At 42.3% G+C, this 24,495-nt stretch overlaps 1 protein-coding gene across 2 annotated transcripts in view; it reads right to left on the bottom strand.

The window, feature by feature from the left end:
* CSMD1 (CUB and Sushi multiple domains 1) overlaps positions 1–24,495 on the bottom strand; it is a 2,045,798-nt gene that overhangs the window by 186,597 nt on the left and 1,834,706 nt on the right. For both annotated transcript variants that reach the window (XM_005562521.5, XM_065518732.2), the window contains exons 40-41: positions 21,582–21,698; positions 12,238–12,447 (exon numbers count right to left, since the gene is read on the bottom strand). In XM_005562521.5, coding sequence (XP_005562578.3) covers positions 12,238–12,447; positions 21,582–21,698 — 327 coding nt within the window. The remainder of the gene's footprint in view (positions 1–12,237; positions 12,448–21,581; positions 21,699–24,495) is intronic.

Below are 24,495 nucleotides of genomic sequence, written 5' to 3' on the forward strand. Positions count from 1 at the left end.
CTACATGGACTTTTTGCAGGTTTGCTTGTTTATTTATAGACCATTATTATAGATTGAAATTATTGGTAGCTTTTGGAACTACATACACACGGCCTTAATAACCTTACCTGTAAAATATCAAGAGTAAAACACAGCAACAAAACCATTAAAAAAAAAAAAAAAAAAAAAAAAAGCATGGAGCTGGGCCAGGCGCTGTGGCTCATGCCTGCAATCCCAGCACTTTGGGAGGCTGAGGCAGGCAGATCACTTGAGGTCAAGAGTTCAAGACCAGACTGCCCAAGATGGTGAAACCCTATCTCTACTAAAAATACAAAAATTAGCTGGGCATGTTGACACACACCTGTAATCCCAGCTACTCAGGATGGGAGAATCGCTTGAGCCTGGGAGGTAGAGGTTGCAGTGAGCCGAGATTGCCCCACCGCACTCCAGCCTGGATAACAGAACAAGAATCTGTCTCAAAAACAAACAAACAAACAAAAAAAAACCAACCAACAAACAAAAAAAAAGTTAAGTGTTGAATATGGTATTAAGAATATTCAAAATGTGGGAGACTTGAGAAGGGCTTAGTGTCAACTGAGATAGACCAATTAATTGACAGTTAATGGTTTATGACATATAATTATGTTCTATTTTTCTTATTGGCTCAGATATTAAGATCATGCTCATTAAAAATGGAAATTACCATGTAATGAACAAGTTTAACATGATGATCATGGAGGAAGTATTCGTATTTTAACAGGATATACTTCACTAGGAATGGGGCAAGGGAGAGGACAGTGGGTAGGAAGATGGGAGAGAAGCACAGAATTCATCATACACATTATTCAAAATTGTACGTCGTGCATACAGCTAGACAAGGTGATACAGGTGTGTTGGAGCTGAAAGCCTCCCGCCCCCAATTCCTGGAAGCCTCTTCACTACTACTTGCTCTACTCCTCCCTCACTTCCCCCAACCCCCATCCACACACAATTCATTCTCTGCATGTAAGCAACTTCTCATTTACTTAAACTTCTTCAATGGCATCACATTGCACCTAAAACAACCTGAATGCATCACAGCAAATTCCCCAGACCCCCTGACTCCTGAGAAACCCTCTGACCTTCCACTCCCAGTGCATCAGCCTTGTTCCTCTCTTTTCTCTGGACTCATCAGGTTTCTCTCCACCCAGAACTCTTCCTAGCACATGCAGCCATGTCTCCTTCCAGTCCTTCAAATCTCAATGCCTCCCTCCCCTCCGGACAGTGGCAGACCCCAGACTCCCGCTCGCTACCTAAACATCACCCCAATCATTTCCTCCACAGCAGGCACCACTAACATAGCTTCAGCCTGGGCACGGCTGCAGCCTCTATGCCTGCAACTTCAAATCAATGCCCTAAACATGTGTTTTTGCCTCCAGTCTCTCTCTATTTGCTACAAGTGTTTCCGTAAGAGTCCATAATCTACATTGTACGAGATCAGGTTTTAAAATGTGTCTAAGGCCATTGTAATTCTCACTTTAAAACCCGTGATCGTTTCTTAAGGTCCTCCAGAGTCCATAACTGTTTTAATCTGAACTACTTCGGCATTCTGGTGAAGTCTAGTAAGTTTCTCAAACTAATGTCTTACTGTATAAAATAAAATACAGAAGATTACAAAGGAAACCAGCGATATTAACATATTCTGTTGTTATTTCACTCAGTAACAGGTGGCAAGTCTAATAACTAAGGCAACTTCAAACCATGGTGTAGTAACATTTTGAGATATCTGCAATAAATGAAACAAATCTATGATTTGGTGACAAAGTCACAGGTTATGCTAATACTTTTTTTTTTTTTTTTTTTGAGATGGAGTCTCACTCTGTTGCTCAGGCTAAAATGCACAGGTATGATCTCTTCTCACTGCAACCTCCACCTCCTGGGTTCAAGCAATTCTCCTGCCTCAGCCTCTTGAGTAGCTGGGATTACAGGTGCCTGCCACCATGCTCAGCTACTTTTTACATTTTAAGTAGAGATGGGGTTTCACCATGTTGGCCAGACTGGTCTTGAACTCCTGACCTCAGGTGATCCACCCGCCTTGGCCTCCCAAAGTGTTGGGATTACAAGCATGAGCCACTGTGCCCGGCCTGCTAATACTATTTTAATATTATTGCCTGTCTTTAAAATGTAAGGAAATGGTAAATATAAATTAAAGCTTAAGGGGAAAAATACGTAAATATTGTTTTGTATATATTTACCATCCAAGTAATAGATTCCTTGAATTCTATCCTCAAGGCCCCAGAACAATTGGTGTAGAGAATTAAATTCATGATCTTAACAGGGGATGCAAATTCCTTCACAATCCAATGCCATCACTCCACTGGCTCATGTCCAAACTCATCCTTCACCTTTGGCAGCCATAATTCCACCTCTAGTGTAAGCCAGGGTTCCCACGTGGCCTCCAGGTCCTGTTCACACGGAATTTTCTCAGGGAAAGCCCGCTCAGTGTGCCTGCTCGGCAAGGCCACCCAATGGGTTTTACCCTCAGACCTCAGCAGATACCTCAGTTATAGAGAGAATCATGTTGGATTTTAATTTTGTAATTGAAAGTCTAGTTTTCTACTAAATTATGACATTATTTTACAAAACACCCACGTATCTTTTTTTTTTTTTTTTAATCTCTAGCTCTAGGCACAGAAATTACATTCTCGTGCTAGTCTAATACATGGATAGCTTTCAAGAAAAATTGACTTAAAATACAACCTAATGGGTTTAGATTACAGAGAACTTCACAAGTTATAAAATACTACAATAATGTTTTATTCAAAAATGGAAAGAATTAAAAACTGGTCTATGAAAGTAAGCTGATTTGTCTTCAAAGTGTCACTTTTATGAGTTCAGTCTCATCAGTTCTAGATACTGTTGGACCTCAGGACACCACTCCAAAATAAGACTCTAGAAGACCAGAATATGCCACCCCAAACCACACTTCGTTGGTGTATTTCCACCAGATTATTTTGAGACACTGCAGATACAAAAGTAGTTCTGAATAGCTGCCTTTCTGTAAAGGAAATTTACATCTATAAAGGTGATCTACATGAATGAAAGTGTCTGTATCAGGAGGACGGTTGCTTTATTACCTGAGCGATTTTAATCTGCATAGCAAGACAACTACTCACCATACCATTCCTTCCCTCACTCTCTCCTAATTTGACTTCACTACCCTCGAGGAGCCCAAGCTCTTATTTCTTTCTGGAGCTCAGGACCTACACAAGCTCCAATGTCTTGCCCTTTAATCCTAGGGAAGAGTGAAGGTTAGGAAACCACACCCAGCCTTCTGTGCTCCAGGAAATGTCTAAGAGGGAACAGCCTCCTTTGCTCAGGTCTACCGAAGGTGAGGGCACCGCTCGGTTCACCTGGGAGGAGCTGGCTCCCGGATCCTCTCGACGTGCACTCGGTCTCATGTGAGGTTAGCTGACTTGCTTGTCCTATGGATACACTGGAATAAAAGGCGTATCAGCCCAGCTATGCATGAGCCTGCATCCTTCCCCAGACCCCTGGACATCACCCACTGCAGCGTGGGCCAGCACACAGCTCCTCAGCCACCTGGGGGAGGCCGGCTGGGGCACCTTCTTGGCTGCTCCTGTTCCTCCTGGGCCCCCACCTGCTCTTCCTGCCTCACCACTCTCTAAACAGGAGGCCACTTTCCCCTATCCCGGGGGATGCGGGCTGACCTGAGGATCCCTCAGAACCTCCCCTTTACAATCGTCCTACATCTCTCCTTACAGAGCTTGGGTTTGTCTTGTGTTGGATGCCAGTTACAGCAGCTGGGGGTGCCCTGGCCTCGGGAGAAGAGAGGTGCCTCTGGGAGCAGAAGGCAATCCTGTTACTGTTACACTGGAAGGCTCATGTGGACACCAGCAGATGAGAGTGGAGCCCCTAACCCACCAGGAATGAAGGGGTTCTGAGGAGAAATCTGTGGCTGGGCTTCAGGGCTGCGGTTGGGAGGAGCGGGGATAGAGCTTAGGTCTGGGAAGAGGAGGGGGTGAATGTGACCAGAGGTGGGTGAAGAGCCATCTGCTGCTGGCAGGAGTGCCCAGCACTTCTCACTGGCTCAGAGCACTGACCCTGGGTGGGAGAACTTGGACTCGATCCCTCGATCCCCCTCCATGAACTGACCACTGGCCATGACACTCACTGACAGGCTGCGCTGCAGCTGTCTCACAAGTCAAACTGAGAAAGGGTGGCATGGCCTTAAAGGCCTGTTGAATCCTTGCAAAGTCCTAGAAAGTGCTCTGTCAGGCCAGGCGCAGTGGCTCACGCCTGTAATGTCAGCACTTTGGGAGGCCAAGGCGGGTGGATCACGAGGTCAGGAGATCGAGACCAGCCTGGCCAACATGGTGGAACCCTGTCTCTACTAAAACTACAAAAATTAGCCAGGCATGGTGGCGGACGCCTGTAGTCCCAACTACTAGGTAGGCAGGAGAATCACTTGAACCAGGGAGTTGGAGGCTGCAGTGAGCCGAGAGCGTACCCCTGCACTCCAGCCTCTCAACAGAGTGAGACTCTATCTCAAAAAAAAAAAAAAAAAAAAAAAAGAAAAGAGAAAGAAAGTGCTCTGTCTGTTTGTTGCATAAATCAAGGGCAAGGGCTCCGACCTCCAGAGGCCGTGACATTAGGCAGTTCCTGAACAATGGCCCCTGGATCTGCAAGAGGCAATGCAGGTACAACTGACATCTGGATTCCACGGTCACAGGCAGCACCTGCACCCAACCACGACGGCATGCGCTGCAAGTCCTTGTGGAGAACGTTTGACTCTCAGGGTTTTGGCGAGGGTATTTTCACAGCCGTAAAACTTGAGAGGAGCAGGCAGATGTGTCAGGTGTCAGGTCCAAAACAAAAAACTGCGATTGGAGTTTTCCCACAGTGGCCATTCTGCAGCTCAGGGATGGTCGAGTGGTTTTGCAACTCGTGGGAGAAAATTGTTCTTTTTAAACTGACTTCATTAGGTTTAAACATTGTTTCCCCTGTTAGTGCACTGACTAAATCATTTGATTTAGAATCCAAAGACTTCATTTCTCTTCCTTCTTCTGAAATACAACAGCTTGGCTGACACGACTACTTTGGTGTCTAGCAGACTTGATTCCAAATCACACTTCCACAGGCAGCTGTGCACATTTTCACAATTTGCTAACCTCTCTGAGCCTCATTTTTCTTATCTGTGAAATGTGCATAACCTTGGAATTTATGTGGAAATCAGGAAGCATAGAGTGTGGTGCAGAGTGAGCGCTCCATACATCACAGTTATTATTGTCATTATTATCATTACTGAGACAGGGTCTCGTTTTGATGCCCAGGCTGGAGTGCAGTGGTGTAATGGCAGCTCATTGCAGCCTTGAACTCCCAAGCTCAGGCAATCCTCCCACCTCACCCTCCTAAGTAGCTGGGACCATGGGTGCCCAACACCACGCCTAGCTAATTTTTTGTAGAGACAGGGTCTCGCCATGTTGCCCAGGCTGGTCTTGAACTCCTGGCCTTGAGCAATCTGCCCGCCCCGGCTTCCCAAAGTGCTGCAATTATTTTTAATATAGTAAAACAGGGGCAATTAGCTCTTCCAGACCAACTAATAATACTTCTGCAAGAGCAGATGAGGACATAAGTAAACACTAACAAAAATCTCTTGCATACAAATACTTCATTTCCATGGAGTTTTAATCCAATTATACAACAGTTTCATGGTATATGTGTTATGCTGTTTTCCCAGGCACCTTCTTAAAGGAACCAGCTTCTTCCCCTTTAAATCATGCCCTTGAGTGAAGTCTGCTAAACACATTTCTGACTCTGTGACCCAAGTTGAGCTAACACATAGTCTCCGTCCACCTGGCTTCAGTGGCTGAACTTAGACACAAGCTGGTCCCACCAGGAAAGTGTTCCCAAAATGTTTAGCAATTGCAGTAGGGGAAGCAGGATCCCGTCCTTGCTGACCAGGGTATGGTTAGATTGGAGACATATCATCCATGTGTATTAGGGCAGAAAAAGCTATGAAAATCAGAATAGGGGCAAACAGAATTCAGGTGTCACTGAGGCCCAGGCTCTGGACGTGCCCCAGCCCACGCAGCTGTCACCTTGTACTTCTTACCTGAACTAGTTTGAGTCAGATTTCTATCATTTACAATCAAAGAGGGCAGACTCATGGGGAACATCCTGGATCTTTGTCCCCCCCGCCATGGACTACATCTAACCACTAATTGATGGGACTCATCTATGGAGACCAGGTTAGTCCTAGAATTTGATCAAGACTCTATTTTCACAACTATGTGTAACAGTGATATACGTGTCTATGTGTTGCAGAGAGGACAACCAAGCAAGTAATTCTATTTTTGTTTTCCCCCTGAGATAGAGTCTCACTCTGTCACCCAGACCGGAGTGCAGTGGCACAATCTTGGCTCACTGCAACCTCTGGTCTCCCAGGTTCAAGCGATTCTCCTGCCTCAGCCTCCTGAGTAGTTGAGATTACAGGCACTCCCCACCACAGCAAGCTAGTTTTTGTATTTTTAGTAGAAATGGGGTTTCATCATGTTGGCCAGGCTGGTCTCGAACTCCTGACTTCAGGTGATCTACCCACCTCGGCCTACCAAAGTGCTGGGATTATAGACGTGAGCCACCGTGACTGGCTGACAACCAACTAATTCTGATCCCTTTGGGATTTCTGGTGGCAATGGAAGAGATGGAATGAAAAGAAGAGAATAACAGTACGGGCAGCGATAATATTTTTATATCACTGGTTACACCCAGGGTACACTCAGCTGTTGCACACATGGGTAGGACTGCCAGTGCTTGAGGTAATTCTTCGGGTCATGTTTCCTGACAGTAACTGCAAATCCCACCATCCCTGTGTAACTGGTACTTCGTTGGCTGAAAGCACAATCCCTTAAAGAAGCCTTCTACAAAATCCAACATTACCAAGACTGGACACGTGGTATTTGTGCCAGTATCTGCAGTGACATGAATTGGCTAAATTTTTAAATTTTTTTCTATGTAATACTCTTTGGAGTTTAAAAAATACATTTTTTAAATTTTATTAAATTGACAGATAATAATTGCAGATATTCATGGGGTACATAGTCATGTTTCAATACATATAATCTATAGAGATCAGATCTGGGCAATTACTACATCTGTATGTTCATCATCTCAAGCATTTATCATTTATTTGTGGTGGGAATGTTCAATATCCTTCTGGCTCTGTGAAATTACGGAATATGTTATTGTTAACTACAGTCACCCTAAAGGACTAGAGAACACCAGACCTTATTCCTCCTGTCTAGCTACAATTTTTTATCCTTTAAAAGAGTTTTGCTAGCAATATCTGCAATGAGTAGGGACTAAAAATCAATTTAATTTAATGAGGAAGTCAGAGCACAGATAAACCAAATAAAGGCAAGCCCTACACAGGTGCTTCCTAAAATGCATATGCAGCGTGGTGGCAGAAAGTCCCTTAGCATGGGCGGGGTTGGGGGAACGCCTCAAGTATGGAGCTCACAGGTTCTGTGAGACCAATTACAGTCTCACAGACTGTAACCACTGGGGACCAATTACAGGCAAGGCACTGCGCCCTGCTGAGCACGGAGCGAGGTAACACAGAAACGACCATCTCCTTTATGCAGTGTATTGTTTTTAGTAAGGCATCCTTTAAATGTAGAAATACAGCTGTCCCTTGGCTTATGCAGGGGGGTGGGTTACAGGATATGCATATAAAATATTGGAGCATTTTCATATAATCTAAGCACATTCTCTTGTATACTTTAAGTCATCTCTAGATTACTTATAATACCAAACACAAAGCAAATGCTGTGTAAATAGTTGTTATTCTGTATCATTCAGGGAATAATGATAAGAAAAAGAGTCTGTGCATGTTCAGTAGACACACAACCATGTGTTGTGTATTTCAGAATATTCCGATCTGAGGTGCTTGAATCCACACATGCAGAACCCATGGATGCAGAGGGCTGACTGTATACAATAAATTCCTGATTTTATTAAGTCCCAGGGTATGCCTGTCAGTTTAGGTTCATTTACATGGCATTGAAAGACAATATTCCTGCTGGGTGCAGTGGCTCATGCCTATAATCCCAGCACTTTGGGAGGCCGAAGAGGGCAAATCACCTGAAATCAGGAGTTAGAGACCAGCCTGGCCCACATGCTGAAACCCTGTCTCTACTAAAAATACAAAAATTAGCCGGGCATGGTGGTGGGTGCCTGTAATCCCAGCTACTTGGGAGGCTGAGGCAGGAGAATTGCTTGAACCTGGGAGGCAGAGGTTGCAGTGAGCTGAGATTGTGCCACTGAACTCCAGCCTAGACAACAGAGCGGGACTCCCTCTCAAATACAAAAAACAAAAAAACAATATCCCATATCTCAGTGACTTAAAATAAGACAGCTTCCTTCTGGCTCTGGGTTGGGATGGCAGGAGACTCTACTCCTGTAGATACTCAGGGATCCAGATGACAGAGCAGTATTACAGCAAACTAAATTTTGGCTCTTCAAGGTTCCATCCCAAGCGACATTCACTCCAGTTTCATCACTCAGTGAAGTCACACCACCACACTTCATTTTGAAGGCACCTCTATCCTGAGTCCAGAAGTGGAGAGAATGGGAGACATCTGGCAGGCATGCTCATGACCAACACACGAGGAGAAGCACATCAGAATTCAAGCTTCTGGGTGAGGAGACCTCCCCTGGTCGGGGTACTCAGAGATTGCCTCCTTCAGGGTATTACACAGAAACAGTTCTGAGTGACTAACCAAAGAGTGGGGGTGGAGATGGAGAGCATTGCAGGCTGAGATTGCTACACGTGTAGAAGATCTGAGGTGGAAATCACTGTGACTGCTGGAGACATTTCAGAGGGGCAAGTGAGAATCGAGACAGAGAAAGAACCACAGCCTGGGAGACTGGGCTCCTTATAGATATTGAACGATTTCCTAAAACTCTAAGAAAGCATGGTAAACACTTTCATCACAAAAGGAATCAATCCGGTATGCCTTTTGGAAAGAAGAGAGAAGTTGGAGGAGTAAATCTGGAAAGACATTTAGGAGTTTGGCCATTTTCTAGGAGAAAGGTCTGAGAGCAGTTAGGGCTGCTGGTGGTGACACAGGGAGGCAGCCGCAGATTCCAGGTACATTGCACCTCACACTTAGTGAGATGGGGAGACTGGAGGATAAGACGGGAAGCAAAACTGTGAGCTCAGCTTCAGGCCCATGTTTCAGTGCCTGTGGCTTTCCCAGTGGAGGCGGAAAATAGACACTGCGTCCTGGGGCTTGCAGAAGACTTGAGCTGGAGGCACAGGCACAAGACGTATCAGCTGTGAATGGCCATGATGGGCTTTGAATCCAGGAGTTTGAATCATGGAAAGCATAGGATGGAAATATAGGAGGATTCCAACCTCCTATATAGCTAAAGTCAGTTAGAAGTGGTCAAGGAAGCAAAGAAAATAAGAACTTAGCCAGAGAGACAGCAGAATAACCCAGAGATTTTGTGGCCACTGAAGCCAAGGGAAAAGGGCGTCAAGAGAAGTGGTAGCCACACTGGAGGTCACCAGGAGACATGAGAAAGGAAGTGTGCCTCTAGGGCTAGTGACATTAACATCTCCTGAAATAGAAGATCTTGTCCACAGAAGAGCCATTCATATTAGACACCAGCTGAATAGATAGAAGCAGAAACAGGTGTGGAAATTGAGCATGTTTATGTAAGTTTTCTGGAATTTTGTTTTAGAAATTAGAAGCTGGAGGAAGATCAGAGGTCAAAGGTACATTAAAATTATAAATAGATGTGTACATGTGTATGTGTGTGTGTGGCTGTGTGAGAGACTTGAGTTATATTTGAAATGCTATTGGGGAAAATTTCATGGAGAGATAGTAGCTGAAAATGCAGAAGTAGAAAATATTCACTATACAATGTCTCTGAAATAGTAGGAAGAGAGGTACCTAGCGCATAGGATCGATTACCGGTTTTTTTCTTTCTTTTTTCTTTTTTTCTTTTTTTTAGACGGAGTCTCCCTCTGTCACCCAGGCTGGAGTGCAATGGTGTGATCTTGGCTCACTGCAACCTCCGCCTCCCGAGTTCAAGTAATTCTCCTGTCTCAGCCTTCTGAGTAGCTGGGATTACAGGTGCCTGCCATCATGCCCGGCTAATTTTTGTATTTTTAGTAGAGATGTGGTTTCACCATATTGGCCAGGTTGGTCTCGAACTCCTGACCTCAGGTGATTCACCTGCCTCAGCCTCCCAAAGTGCTGGGATTACAGGTGTGAGGCCACCACACCCGGCCTCGATTACCCTTAAGTAGGAGGTACATTCTCTTCCATCGAAAAAGAGAAAGAGCAGAAAATAGGTGCACAGGCAATTTTGTATTGTATCCATACAAAATTCTGTATCCATTTTGTTGTGGGAAATTGCTTCCTCTCTGATGTTCTCTCTCTCTCTCTCTTTCCCTCTCTAGTGTGCTTCAAGTAGGGAATGATTAGTGAGTGATACTGTTTGCTAAGTAGTAAGAAAATAAAGAAGGGAAACACCGGAAGACACAGTATGTTCATAGAAAAATGCTGGCAATGTCTACAGACATATTGCTCCCTGAGTTAGCCTTTAGTTTCCTCTCTTTTTTGCTCCTACCTAGATTTCCAGTTTAACAGACCTCAATCCTGGAAGTCTGTGTCTATATTTTATATTTTAGGTGAGACTACACATAATATAATGTCTAAGAGTTCAACATAAAATACTAGCCTCTTTCAGTAATAAATATCAAAGCCCTGTTTCTGAGCATTCTGTGGAATTAGGGAAACAAGTGATTTAACTATAGTTAAAAAAAAATGGCAGGCTCTAGATTTAACATTTTCAACCTCATTTGATCTACCAATATTCAAAGAAAGGCCATACAAATCATTTTGCATGAAATAAAAATGTTGAACTTTTTCACATGTCAAAAATGCTTTGATGATGCAAACTTTTCTTACAGATTGCATATTTGAAGGAATAAAAAACGATAAAGTTCAATCACTGATTTTTTTCTCTTTTTATGGTGAAAGTTGAACATGAACAGTGCAGGTAGCCATTATCTGTGCTAAGGCAAGGCATACACACCTGAGAGACCGACAGACTTACTGTCATATGTATCAACTCCTGGCACCATGGGACTCTTGGTGTCCTGAAGGGACAAGAGCTCAGAGGGACACGTGACAAATGTGAAAGCTATGTGATGATGAGAGTCGGCGACTGAGCACGCAGATGACTACGGTCATGGGAGAGAGTGTGTGCAGGTGGAATGGGAGTGCAGGTTGAGCGCAGGTAACAGCTGTACCTGGTCATCCCCTGTGTGTCTGTGAAACCGCCTTTGCAAAATTATATCTGAGGAAATTGTGACAGTAAAGAAACCAGACCTAATCAACTCCATCTTGCTTCGAACCTTTAAGCTGTCCTTGTTCATTCCTGGACATAGACTGAATTAATTTTGGGAAGGTATTCAATTATTGGTTTGATGCTGAAACAAAATTGATAACGGCCCTTTCCCGAAAAGGCCCCCTTCTTGCCTGGGGACCAGTCTGTCTTTGCAGGACTAATAATTAGCTCTAAGATTAGAAATTATGGTTTGGGGTCACGCAGCCTCTGGCTCTGAGAGTCTGAACCTCCTCAAATTGCTCTCGGGGATCACATCACTCTTGCAAAACCTAACATCAGTGCTTGAGATATTTTGCAGACCCCGCACTTGCTGGATCAGCTGACACCACCCAGACGGGTAATCTGGCTCAACCAGTTCTACCATTGCACACAGGAACAGGAGATAGCAAGAAAAACTCACTTCGGCCCGCTGTGATTCCATCTCCGACCTGACCAAGGAGCACTACCGGCTCCCCAAGCCCCTACCCGCCAAATTATCTTTAAAAACTCAAATCCCTGAATGCTGGGGAGACTGATTTGAGTAACAATAAAACTCTGGTCTCCCACACATCTGGCTCTACGTGAATTACTCCTTCTCTATTGCAATTCCCCTGTCTTCATAAATCAGCTCTGCCTAGGCAACGGAAAAGGCAAACCCACTGACGGTTACATATGTGTCCTTATCTCTGTTTTCAAAAACAAGTGTTCCACTACGAACCAGAAACCAACATTCCACCAAACAATTATTCCAGCTGTACGAGCTTCGAACCAATCAGGGAGATTTATATTTCCATGCAATTTAAATGTAAGAAGTGTATTTAGATTTGGGTTTCAGTTCTTGTTGTTGTTCCTTACCTTGGTAAGCAAGTTTAAATCCTTGCCGGTTTTGCGAATGGTCACTGTAAAAGTGGATGAGGGTTTCATGTGTCGTGCTCAGCAGGGCCGCAGGGAGATCCGTGCCACTAAATTGTCCAATCATGGGGCTGGTGTGGTAAGGTCCGTTTTGAATTTCAAGGAAGTCATGATTAGCTTCAGTAGAGAAATTCAGAAACTGAATATGGGCACCTGTGGAAAAACGTGAGAACTTAATGAAAGTTCATATCAAAATGCATAAAATCAATGCTCATCAAAAGTGACTGAAGTGTTAGCAGTCTCCCCAGACAGTCCCTCTCTGTGAGACAGAACCATGCCACGGAGGATGGCAGGCACTGTGGATGACGACGCACCATGGCTCCATCTTACCTCTGCCACTTTCTGCCTCATGGTCTTTTTCCAGGAAACTCATGTCCAGAAGTCAATTTGTTTGTGAAACATGAATATTACCAGCACCGTACCACAGAGCTACACAGGTAGAATCCTTAGAGTACCAACTAGCACACGCGCGCACGGGGATGATTTTGTCCAGTGACTTTTACGATTATGACAATCTTAAACATGAAGTTGTGATCGTCTGCTACATCACCCAAAAGCTAATTGATGGCTTTATCAAGGAAAAAACAAAAACAATACAAACAAACAAACAAAAAAACCAATTTTGGTCTTAAAACATGCAGCAGAGTTTTTTGTTTGTTTTTGTTTAATGTTTGTCTGTTTGTTTTGCCTGTTCTCCTTGTCCCATAGTTCTATGCAACAAACTTTAAAAGTGGCTTTTACGCTAACTGGATGGTCATACCATTGCACAAGTTTTATTAGTTCAGCAAGTGATCATTTTCTATTGTGTTACGTGTGCAAAACAAATTATTGATGTTTGTGAGAAACCCAATCCAATAAACCCCACCATAACTCTCATGATTAAATCTAACAGCCTGGCATAGTTCAGCATACCAAAAGACTGTTCAAATGACCAGTGTCTCTGATATCATACTGATTTGTGAATGAAATAAGCTATGGCTGATAATTTAAAAGGAAACAATAACAAACAATTTAGAGTTATTTGCATTGTGGCATTTTTAAACTTATTTTACTAGTATGCCTTAGATATTCTAACTCATTTAAGCAATTTATATAGAACTCCAAAGACGTTAGTCTTTGCATAAATCCATGCAGTTAAGCTGGGCCGTAAAACCTAAACTAAGCTAACTAACGGCTGTTGTAGAGTGTTATTCCAGTATGAAAGAAAGCTTTACTCTGCATGGTTCTTCTCTTTTTGATAGATGAGAACTTAAATTTTTTTTCATCTGTTTCCTAGATTGGGAAAATTAAAGATAACACCTACTTGGGTTATCCTACTTAAGTGCAGAAAAATATTCACACAAACATATCTACTCAGGTATCAAAGGAAAACACAGTTGTCAGAGGGCAGTACTTTGTAAAAAGGAAGAAAAAAGTCCAAGCGAAAAATTGTAGGGAAGAAACACCTAAAATCTCTCAACAAAATTTAAAGTCATACAAGAAAAACAATTTCATTAATTATGGAGAAACTTGGCAGGGAGAAGCAAAAGGGTAAATAATGCCCTGCCTGGGTGGGCATTGTGTGAGGCCAATGGTATGCCTGGGGTCTGATTTGCCAACCAAGATTATTCCCAGCACAGTAATCATCACTATGCTCATAATTTACAGGTGAGTAAACCAAGGCTCAGAAATGTTAGCTGTTCTGTCTCATGTCACACAGGAAATGGCAGAGTAAGGTTTAACCCCGCACTCACTGACAAAGGCCTCACTTTTTCTGATTTGGTATGCCAATAGGCTAGACAAGAGATGACAGTCTCATGATGGTAAAAATATTCCACTCTTCTTGGAGAAAATCAGTTTGTATTATGTTCAACCTTGATTGAAAGAGGATGAATTAAAAAAAATAGAATGTGAAAAACTGGAGGAGACAAAAAAAAAAAGAAGAAAAAGAAAGATCTTTAATAATTTAAGCAAACTTTAGAATTCTTTTTAGAACGAGTAGCTAGATTCATATCACACTGTCCAAGTCTATAGGCTGGTACTATATCACCAGTCAAGAAAGGGCTATCTCAGCCTGCGGTGGTCTTGGCCATTCTAACATCATCTGCTGTATATAACCAAGGTGGAACAACTCTTTAAATATACAACATTTCTGCAAATATTCAAAAATGTCAAATACTGCTGTTTGTCGAACAGCCACCAATAAGCTATTAATTTGTTTCTAAATTCCAGAAAATATTTTTGTTCAAAAGAAATTCAGAAGTGAGGGAAAAAAAAGAAAAAAAGGGAGAGAAGGAGGCGCCAAGAGAGGGGGGAGGGAGGAGGGAGGGAGGGGGAGGGGGAAGGGAGGGAGGGGGAGGGAGAGGAGGGAGGGAGGGGGAGGGGGAAGGGAGGGAAGGGGAGGGGGAAGGGAGGGAGGGGGAGGGGGAAGGGAGGGAGGGGTTCCAGGGGCTCCTGTATTCCTTGGTTTGGAGCTGTCTCCTCTGCCTGCTGTGACACCTGAGCTCCTGGACTGCTCAGCCAGTGGCACATCCAGATCTGCCTGTCCACTTACCCACTACTGAGCTAAAAACACAGTTTGATGGTATGGCCTATGAATCTAATAAAAATGAATTTTGTTACTAATAAATAATCTATACTGAAGAGTAGGTGTGTATGTGTGTGGCGTGTGCGTGCGTGCATGCATTTGTGTGTGCACATGTGTGTTTGTGCGACTGCCTTATGAACACTGAATCCACGTGCTCCATAGAGTTTTATAGACATTCCTCACATTAATCACAACCAGGCGGATTCAAGAAGCTGACCCGAGAGCAATAGAAAACAACCTGTTGAATTGCCGGCACTTCTATGTATGCCCAGAGTACCAGAAAGGAACACTGGGGCCAGACTGGAACACTTAATATCTAATGGCAGGGAAATGGGTGGAAATGTGCTCACTTCGGATGCGCACATGCAGACTTTAGACAGATTTATCCAGAAACACATTTTGAAATTCATGAGCCGGCACAGTCACGAAAGATGACAACTTGCAAAGGGATCAGGGTGCAAAGAAATGGAGGATGTCCAATGTCTCAGAAGTACAGGATCCAGTGAAAGTGGTTTGTTACTGATTTGGAATTCAGCTTGAAAAGGAAATGGAATTATGACAATTATAATATTGTGAGCAAAATTACCATTTTAAGCAGGATAAATTATACAGCAACATATCAAACTACCTAATCCATATCAGAAAATAGAACAGAGCCCAGCTCTAATCTGGCTTAAAATAGAATTATTTAGCTATCTAATTTTCAGCAAATTGCATCCAGTTTGACATTGTAAAGCCCAAATAAAAGGATTAAAATAAGCATAACCTGGTTATCCTTCTATTATCTCAGAAAGTACTAAAAAATATGTATTATTTCAACAACAACAACAAAAATCTGAATGCTTACCTTTGGTGGAATTTACCCAGCACCCTCCTATCCAGTTGTGATTACATATTGAAAATTAAGTGCCTGTGACAAGTCACCTGCACAGAGAAGTTTTGCCTTTGGCGTTGACAAAACTTTGAATAGTAGTGTGACCATGATCTCAGAGTTAAACCTTAGTCTTTAGTTGATAGAACCTGTGAATATTACTTGTTCTGTTTTGCACCTTCTGTGTGTAATAAAAATACAGCAAAAGTGTTAATACCTATGGAATTTATTGAACATTCTAAAGAACCTTTTATATTGTCCCTATGTTTCTAGACAGTCTGATGGCATGGTAATTTTGGAGAGCATTGTGTGCACGATTAGTGCAGTAGATTTTAAGTATAAAAGGTAATGGAGTAAGGCAGATAGAAATCTTGGTTGCATTTCTGTTAATGGTGCCCTTAGACACTCTCAAGAAAACAGAGACAGAAATCCTGAGTTGGTTGAGTTCTGCCAGAGTATCACAAAACAACAAGCCAAGTCTGTGAAAAGGAAAGAAAATGGCACACAACTATTGGGTTTAGCTACTAGATAACTAAACTAGAATTTGGTTTAGCTATTAAAAACAGCACTTAAATAATGTCCTATGTCATGCAGTTACAATACTTCAAAATAGCCCTATGGGACTGATATTTTATCATAGTCCCTTTAAAAATAAGGAAGCAAGTTTCAAAAACATTCTGGTATCTTGTATAATCATTGGTAGGACTAAGATTTCTACTCAGCTCAACTCAGAGCCCCAAATTGTGAGCAACCACAGCTTATGCTGCCAACTGCCTCAGTCCTTTTGGCTAGAGTTCTCTTGGTCATTTTGAGGGACAGGCTGTGTGGGTCACTGTGGGTTACTGAGGCAGGGTGTAGAAAACAGTTGTTCCTGGAATGAATAATTAGGAAAATGAGGCAGGATGATTTCCACGTGATACCAAAGCAGCTAATTGCTTTTACCAATTCTAACTGTGGCTTGATCCATGGGAATGGGCTCTGGGAGTAGAGTTAATCAAAAGAATTATTTGACTAAACTGGCAACTGCTTAACTCCTGGATTAGATAATCGATCAGGCAATCCCACGCTTATCCAGTTGTATGGGAAGATCCGTAATACCCAATAAAATCCTCCCCAAGGTGAAAAACATCACATATATTTTTCTTCAAGAAATGGCAATAACGTCTTGTATTCCGGATAAGCGTTATTACTCAGAGTAACTGGAGGAGCACGCTTACTGGTAGAACAGCTGTGCCCTGAGAATCCAAATCCCAAAACTGACAACCAAGGGGACACATATGTATGTTCAGATGCTAGATATACAATCGGAAGCCTAGAAATTACATTTAAGAAGGCTTTGCAAGAACAATTTTTCATTTTTTTTTTTTTTGTAATTCGCTTTGGAGTTTTGATTTGTCATGCTGTTTCATACTCAATAATATTATATCTCTATTTTCAACTTGCCAAAATCTCATGATTTCTACATGTTTACATGAAAGCAATTTTTCTTAAATAATATTTATAAGAATCTTGTGAAAATTTTTGTGCATTCCTCATCTTATTTAGATTGAAAGTACTCTTCTATAAATTGAAGGAGTTTGACTCCAGTATCCAAGGAACTGGAGTTGCTTTGGGAAGATGCTAAATTCATTTCTTACTTCAGCCAGGGGCACTGAATCAGAATTTAGGAAACAGGCCACGGGAAGCTACATTGTAACAACACAACCTCCATTGAGGCTTCTGGCACAAATAAAATTTGAGCACCCTGGCCGTTCAGTCATTTTCCTTGTTACTTATGGTTGCAAGTTTAAGTAGATACAAATGACAGTCTCTTAGGGTCTAAGGCAATCAAGCTTCCCATAATGTCTGTTTCTTGATGAAATTTCCAGTGATACTTCAAAGGAAACATTGTTTAACACAGTTTCCCAAACCTCTGAAAACAGACGAGGGGAGAGGCAGTATAGTGATGCAATGCACCATTTGCTCTTACAGGAGGAGCTGGTTAACTCTACCATGATTACTCGTGTGAACTACCTAACACATATATGTCTTTTCTGAGTATTAAAGAAGACATATCTTCTGGCTATTCTATTGCAACCTGATCACCGAGATCACCCTAACAGCATTATCCTGGTAAGATATTTTTTGTGAGACGTAAGTTGAAATACCTGTCTACCTTCTCAACCTCCCTGTTTGTCCCGTTAGGAAATAAGGGGCCCTTTTCTGAGTTGTAACCACAGGAAATGTTCCCGAATCACTTTATGGTTTGGGTATTAATAGAAAGCAACATGAGAGACCAAAAAGGGGAGAAGTCATAATTACAAGATAATTGTGGTCACCTCTGCTATATTCCCATTTTGTTTCACATAAGAAACTTCTGGAGTGAGCACTTGATTTTTAAGTGCAGATGTCTGAGCTTGAACCCCAGACTTACTTCCTCAAAATTTCCAAGGATATTATCTGATATTTGCTTATGATCTGGGAGATTCTGAGAAGTGCTTGCTGACAAGAATAAGATAAGGTTCAGAGAAAGAAAAATGACCTGCGCAGTGCTGTGGGTATAAATTAGGAATTGAACAGGAGAACCTGACTCAGATGAAATCGTTCACATGCTGCAGAAGTGTGGTTTGACATTTGATAACAAGACTCACGACGTTGGTTTAAAATTCATGTGTATAGAAGGGAGACTTGAAGCTCTGGTAGTGGATATTACCAGGGAGAAGAGGCAGGAATTAAGGAAGGCCATGAATATATAGAAGTAATTTACTTAAATATTTTTCACTATAAAATGATGTGGGGGCCGGGCGCGGTGGCTCACGCCTGTAATCCCAGCACTTTGGGAGGCCGAGACGGGCGGATCACAAGGTCAGGAGATCGAGACCATCCTGGCTAACACGGTGAAACCCCGTCTCTACTAAAACATACAAAAAACTAGCTGGGCGAGGTGGCGGGCACCTGTAGTCCCAGCTACTCGGGAGGCTGAGGCAGGAGAATGGCGGGAACCGGGAGGCGGAGCTTGCAGTGAGCCGAGATCGTGCCACTGCACTCCAGCCTGGGCGACAGAGCGAGACTCCGTCTCAAAAAAAAAAAATAAAAATAAAAATAAACAAACAAAAAGAAAAGAAAACAAAACAAAACCAAAAAAACGATGTGGGGTTGAAAGCTAGATAGTAAAATTTTCTCAGATTCTGCAAATTGCTCGAAAACGATGTAAGCCCTAGAAAGAACTCCTACCAGGGGCATCATCATTCCAAATGTTGACCATGTCAGGGGACGCATGGCCACTCACATCCCTCTCCTCCCCATTTCTCACTTCGCATCTGTTACTATTCAGAGTTATAAAATTTATCAGAGGCAACCCTGGCGCATTACTCAAATGTAATCTATAACAAATTATTCTGAAGCATACCTACGTCTATTCTAAAAAGCTAGGGATAACATTTTTTATGCCTGTTGGATTTGAGATAGTTTCTTTTCTCCTCTTCCAGATCCTCTTTAAACCCTCATGCTATGCAATATCAAATTTTTAAAAGATTTACATCAGTTTGAAGATATTTCATAATTTATTTTTCATTTCAATCTTCTTTAAATAGTTTGTTTAGGTTTTACAGATCCCAAATATGAATTTAGACAATTTGGTTTCATTGAAGTTTTTTCCCAAATTATTCTCTCGCACAATAGTTTATAAATAAATAAATAAGAAAATATACTAAATGATACCCTTCTCAGAAATGATAAAATAGTAACATTGGAAAAATAAGTTAAGAAAATATTTATACCAATTTTATTTTATTCATAGAATGTTTCCAATTAGTTTTGAGAGGAAGGTGACAAACATTTGGAAGAATAATACAAAATACAACTAGGTGATTTTATTATTTGTTTCACGTTGTTGTTGTTGTTGTTGTTTATCACATGCCAAGCCCTGCACTAATCTTCTAGCCAGAATTTTTACGTATTTATTTATTTATTCATTTATTTATTGAGACAGAGTCTTGCTCTGTCACCAGGCTGGAGCACAGTGGGGCGATCTCGGCTCACTGCAACCTCCACCTCTCGGGTTCACGCCATTCTCCTGCCTCAGCCTCCCAAGTAGTTGGGATTACAAGCAATTGCCACCATGCCCAGCTAATTTTTGTATTTTCAGTAGAGACAGGGTTTCATCGTGTTGGCCAGGATGATTTCGATCTCCTGACCTCGTGATCTGCCTGCCTCGGCCTGCCAATAGCCAGAATTATTTTAATTAACCCTCACCATAACCTTATGTAGCTATTTCAGGTATAGAAATGAGGAAGCTGGGGTTCCTGTGGATGAACTCATTTAAGAAAACCACACCTCCTTCAGGGATCGCTGCAGTTTGCCTCAGATTTCTCTCATTCTCTGATGTTCATGACTACAATAATTTGCCCAACACGGCTGTGGTCCTTAAGAGCACTGCGGCCGTGGAAACTATCCAGGGTTACACATATCTCTGAAATAATTCTTAACCCCTGACTCCAAAGATTAGTTCAACAAGTTCATGTCTTCAGATCTCCATGGCAAGGACGATGGGCCCAGCTTGGGGGAACAGTGGAGCCAATGTTGTTGAAAGTGATTCACAGCTCTCCGTTTCATTTAGCCCTAGCAGAATCACTGCCTTATGCTCCGAGAGATGAGGATTGAAAAAAACAAAACTAGCAAACTAAGAAACCTGGGAGAAGTAAGGGGCTCCTATAATAATCCTTTCACAGAGTCTCTCCCTTCCTCGACCACCACCAGACCTGGCCTCCTACAGATAACTGGGCGGTGATGGACTCCACAGGCCGCCCCCGTCGAGCTGCTCTTCCACGGTCCTCCTCTTTCATGGTGGAACGGTCATGTTGGTTGACTGCATTTCCCATGTCCGGCGCCTGACTGACCTGCCCGGCCGTCATTCCGACTGTTTATTCCCCGGCCACTCTCTGCTGAGCAAGCCCACCCTGACTGCTCACTCCTACTGCTACTGCCATCCTGGGCACAGATTCTAAAAGCAGAAGCTTTGAATAAAGAGTGTGATCTTCTTCCAGGGTAGTGATTTCTATTTATGGTTTTATTCATTCATTCATCATTCAGCTACTATTTAGTACAGAAGTACCCAGCTACTCTGCCCTAGGACATTCACTGAGTACCTAACTTGGTCTACCTAGAGTGAGTGCTGTAGAGAAAATCACAGGTAAGGGAGACCCAAATAAATGAACTAAAATACGAAAGAGGCAGACAGGGAAAGGCGTGAGAGGGGATCAAAATTTCACAAAGACCCTGCATTTCTGAAAAGAGGCCAGAAAAAGTTACTATAATAGTATACATAAAAATTAAATTTATGAATTTATTTAAGGTGAATAACCTGAATGTTAATAACTAGATATTAAAAACAACTTATTTATTAACCTGGAAACAATGTAATATATAATAAAAATGTATAAAACCATACTTTCTTGAAATTTGTTTTATATTTATTTTAAAAGGAGTCATAACCTTTAAAAAAACCTTCGAAATTATCCAGAAGAAACATAACCATTATTGACTTCCAGAGACAGATTAGAAAAAGCGTTATGATAAATAAAGAGAGTGATAATTGAATTAGGGATGCTACATTTTGCACTCTGTGTGCCTACGATATCATCATTCGGCCGATTTAATTTGCCTTGAAAAGAGTTGCATGGTTCAGTTGATTTTTCAAATAAGTTTCCCACTCTCAGAGTTACTCTGCGAAAGCTTCATTTAAATCTGTATGCCACTTTCAATTACAGATACAGTTATGTCAACAGAATAAGGCATTTTATTCTGCTTAATTCTTTCTGAGATGGGAATGAAAAAAATGAACTTTTAGGAATGGACAGTGTTTTCACTTACCATAGCCGACGGGTAATGAGATCCTCCAGGTGCAGTCTAAGTTGTTGGGGTAGGAACCTGGGAAGCCGGGGCTCAGGATTACACCGCCCAAAGTGTTCAGCGTCCCTCCACAGGTAGCTGTTAAGTGGACAAGATGTCAGTCCTGCGGGTCCTCACTTCCTCCCTGGAATCTTTGCTCCAACCTGCTTCACTCAACTATGCTGAGAAACAGCAAGTCTTCGGAGTTGAATTCCGCTACTAATTACAGCACACAATACAGTGCTGTGTGCCTTAGTTATTTATGAGCTGTGCTCTCCCTCTTGACAGTGAACTGCTTTAGAATAAAGACCGTTTTTCAAGATCCATCTTCTCCTCATACTCAAAGGCTCCCAGTAAAGATTAGTCCATTTAATGTCTGCATTGCAGTCAGGCATCAAATAGACTTCAGTTTATTAGCTGCAGTTCATTGAGAGGTAGTATTAGTCCCTATTTATTGATTGCTAACTATGTGGTACTTACTGTAGCTAGATACACATTACACAGATTAACTCACATAACACCCTGAAAGGATGACCATTCCCCTCTTACACACAAAGAAACCAGGCCTGGAAAAGATTAAGAAATTTGCCTAAAGTGACACGCCTTGTAAACAGTACAAGCAGAAGGTCATTCCAGCTGTGTCTGCTTCCAGAACCCGTTTCAGCCAGGACACATGACTGTCAGATAGCTTTTCAATTTTGGAATGTAGCTAACTGCAACCACTTTCTCCCCAGGAAATCTTATGCTGTGAGAGAGGGTGAAATAAGTTCATGCATCTTGCCTTATCTTGGCGACTCACATGTTTTGCTACTGTATCTGAGGTTTGACTATAAAGAAACACAACTGATTTTACAACAAACGTGCCCAGTGATATAAGTTGAAGCATTTGAAATTCCAATCTTTGACCATTTGTAACCTATTAAAATAATTTCTTATATTCCAAAATTATGCAAATAATGCCTCTTCTTTTCAGGAAGCCCAAAGGAAATGGCTTTATTCTAACAATGCTCTCATTATGCAAAATATTTTAAACAAAATATTTTCTGGAAGCCCTCTTTTAGAGGCCCCCTAGGACCGGTAGTGAAGCCTTTTTGTTTTTTAATCATTATCAAGGCTGAAACACTTTATTTGTAATTTAATGTAAGAAATAGCTAAAACTCAAGTCTAGTGAATACGGTGATTGCTCAAGCCAGGGCACCATATTCTGGATTTCAAACATTATATAAGTTGAAAAATGTGAGTTACAAACATTTAAAAGTGTATTTTTGTGGTATGAGTCATAATTCTGGAAAAGTCTTGGACACCATCAACTGTGTTGCTATTTAAAGTATAACCTCTCAAGGCGATTTCTTTGTGGGAGAGACCAGGCATTTGCAAGGCCAGGCTCCCGTCTGCACTTTGTCCATGCAGCTGCTGACTGTGCTGAAGACACACCAGGGAATCTGAGTGGCATGCCTAAATATGTTTAGCAGTAATACCCTTTCCCTGAGGGCTCATGTGACCTGCAGTGACAGTAGATATGCATATTCAACTGTCAGAGGTGTTAAACCAGAACAACTCCACCTTGAATAGGAGTTGGATAAAATAAGGCTGAAACCTCCTGGGCTGCATTCCCAGATGGTTAAGGCTTTCTAAGTCACAGCATGAGATAGAAAGTCAGTGCAAAATACAGGTCATAAAGACCTTGCTGACAAAACAGGTTGCAGTAAAGAAGCCGGCTAAAACCCACCAAAGCCAAGGTGGCCATGAGAGTGACCTCTGGTCGTCCTCACTGCTACACTCCCACCAGTGCCAAGACAGTTTACAAATGCCATGGCAACATCAGGAAGTTGCCCTAAATGGTCTAAAAAGGGGAGGCATGAATAACCCACCCCTTGTTTAGCATATCATCAAGAAATAACCATGAAAATGGACAACAAGCGGCCCTCGAGGCTGCTCTGTCTATGGAGTAGCCATTCTTTTGTTCCTTTACTTCCTTAATAAACTTTACTCTATGGACTCGCCCGGAATTCTTTCTTGCACGAGATCCAAGAACCCTCTTTTGGGGTCTGAATTGTGACCCCCTTTCTTTAACACAACTACAGGGAAGACATGAATGAAAAAGGCCGAATCAATGACAAAAAAAAGGAAAACAACAGAACCAGTAAACATGGTATTACTAAAAAGTTCCTTTTGATTTTAGCATGATTTCTGCACACACATGCAAATGTAAATCATAAAATACAAACACCTATATATATCTTTAGCTGAGGACTGAGGCAGCCCTGCAGGAGGGGCTGGCCCAGGACCTGAACGTAGACGGCATCATCAATACAGATGCCTGTGTCCCACACAGACCAAATGTCTGTGTTATGCGAAACTGATCACAGGCCTGAACCCTGGGTTCATCTCCTGTCAAACACGCAACAATCACCTAATTACTTGAGACCTTAGTTAAAGCCACAATAATCCTTTGTTTTTGCTGTTGTTCATCTAGAAAACTACAAGTCAATAGATAAGCATAAAAACAGAGCTCCCAAAAGATGCATATCCACCTTTTCTTCCTTTGGGGCCTTTTTTTTAAAACAGTCTCACTCTGTCACCCAGGCTGGAGTGCAGTGGCACAATCTCAGCTCACTGCAACCTCCGCCTCCCGGGTTCAAGTGATTCTCTTGCCTCAGCCTCCTGAGTAGCTGGAATTACAGGCACCCGTGACTGCGAGTACACCTGGCTAATTTTTGTATTTTTAGTAGAGACGGAGTTTCACCATGTTGGCCAGGCTGGTCTCGAACTCCCGACCTCAGGAGATCTGCCTGCCTCAGCCTCCCAAAGTGCGGGGATTATGGGCCTGAGCCACCATGCTCGGCCCTTGGTGACATTTTAAGGCAACTGGGCTTGCCACGTCTCAGATTGGTTC

This window comes from Macaca fascicularis, chromosome 8, assembly GCF_037993035.2.
Source record: "Macaca fascicularis isolate 582-1 chromosome 8, T2T-MFA8v1.1".
In the NCBI taxonomy this organism is placed as follows: Eukaryota; Metazoa; Chordata; class Mammalia; order Primates; family Cercopithecidae; genus Macaca; species Macaca fascicularis.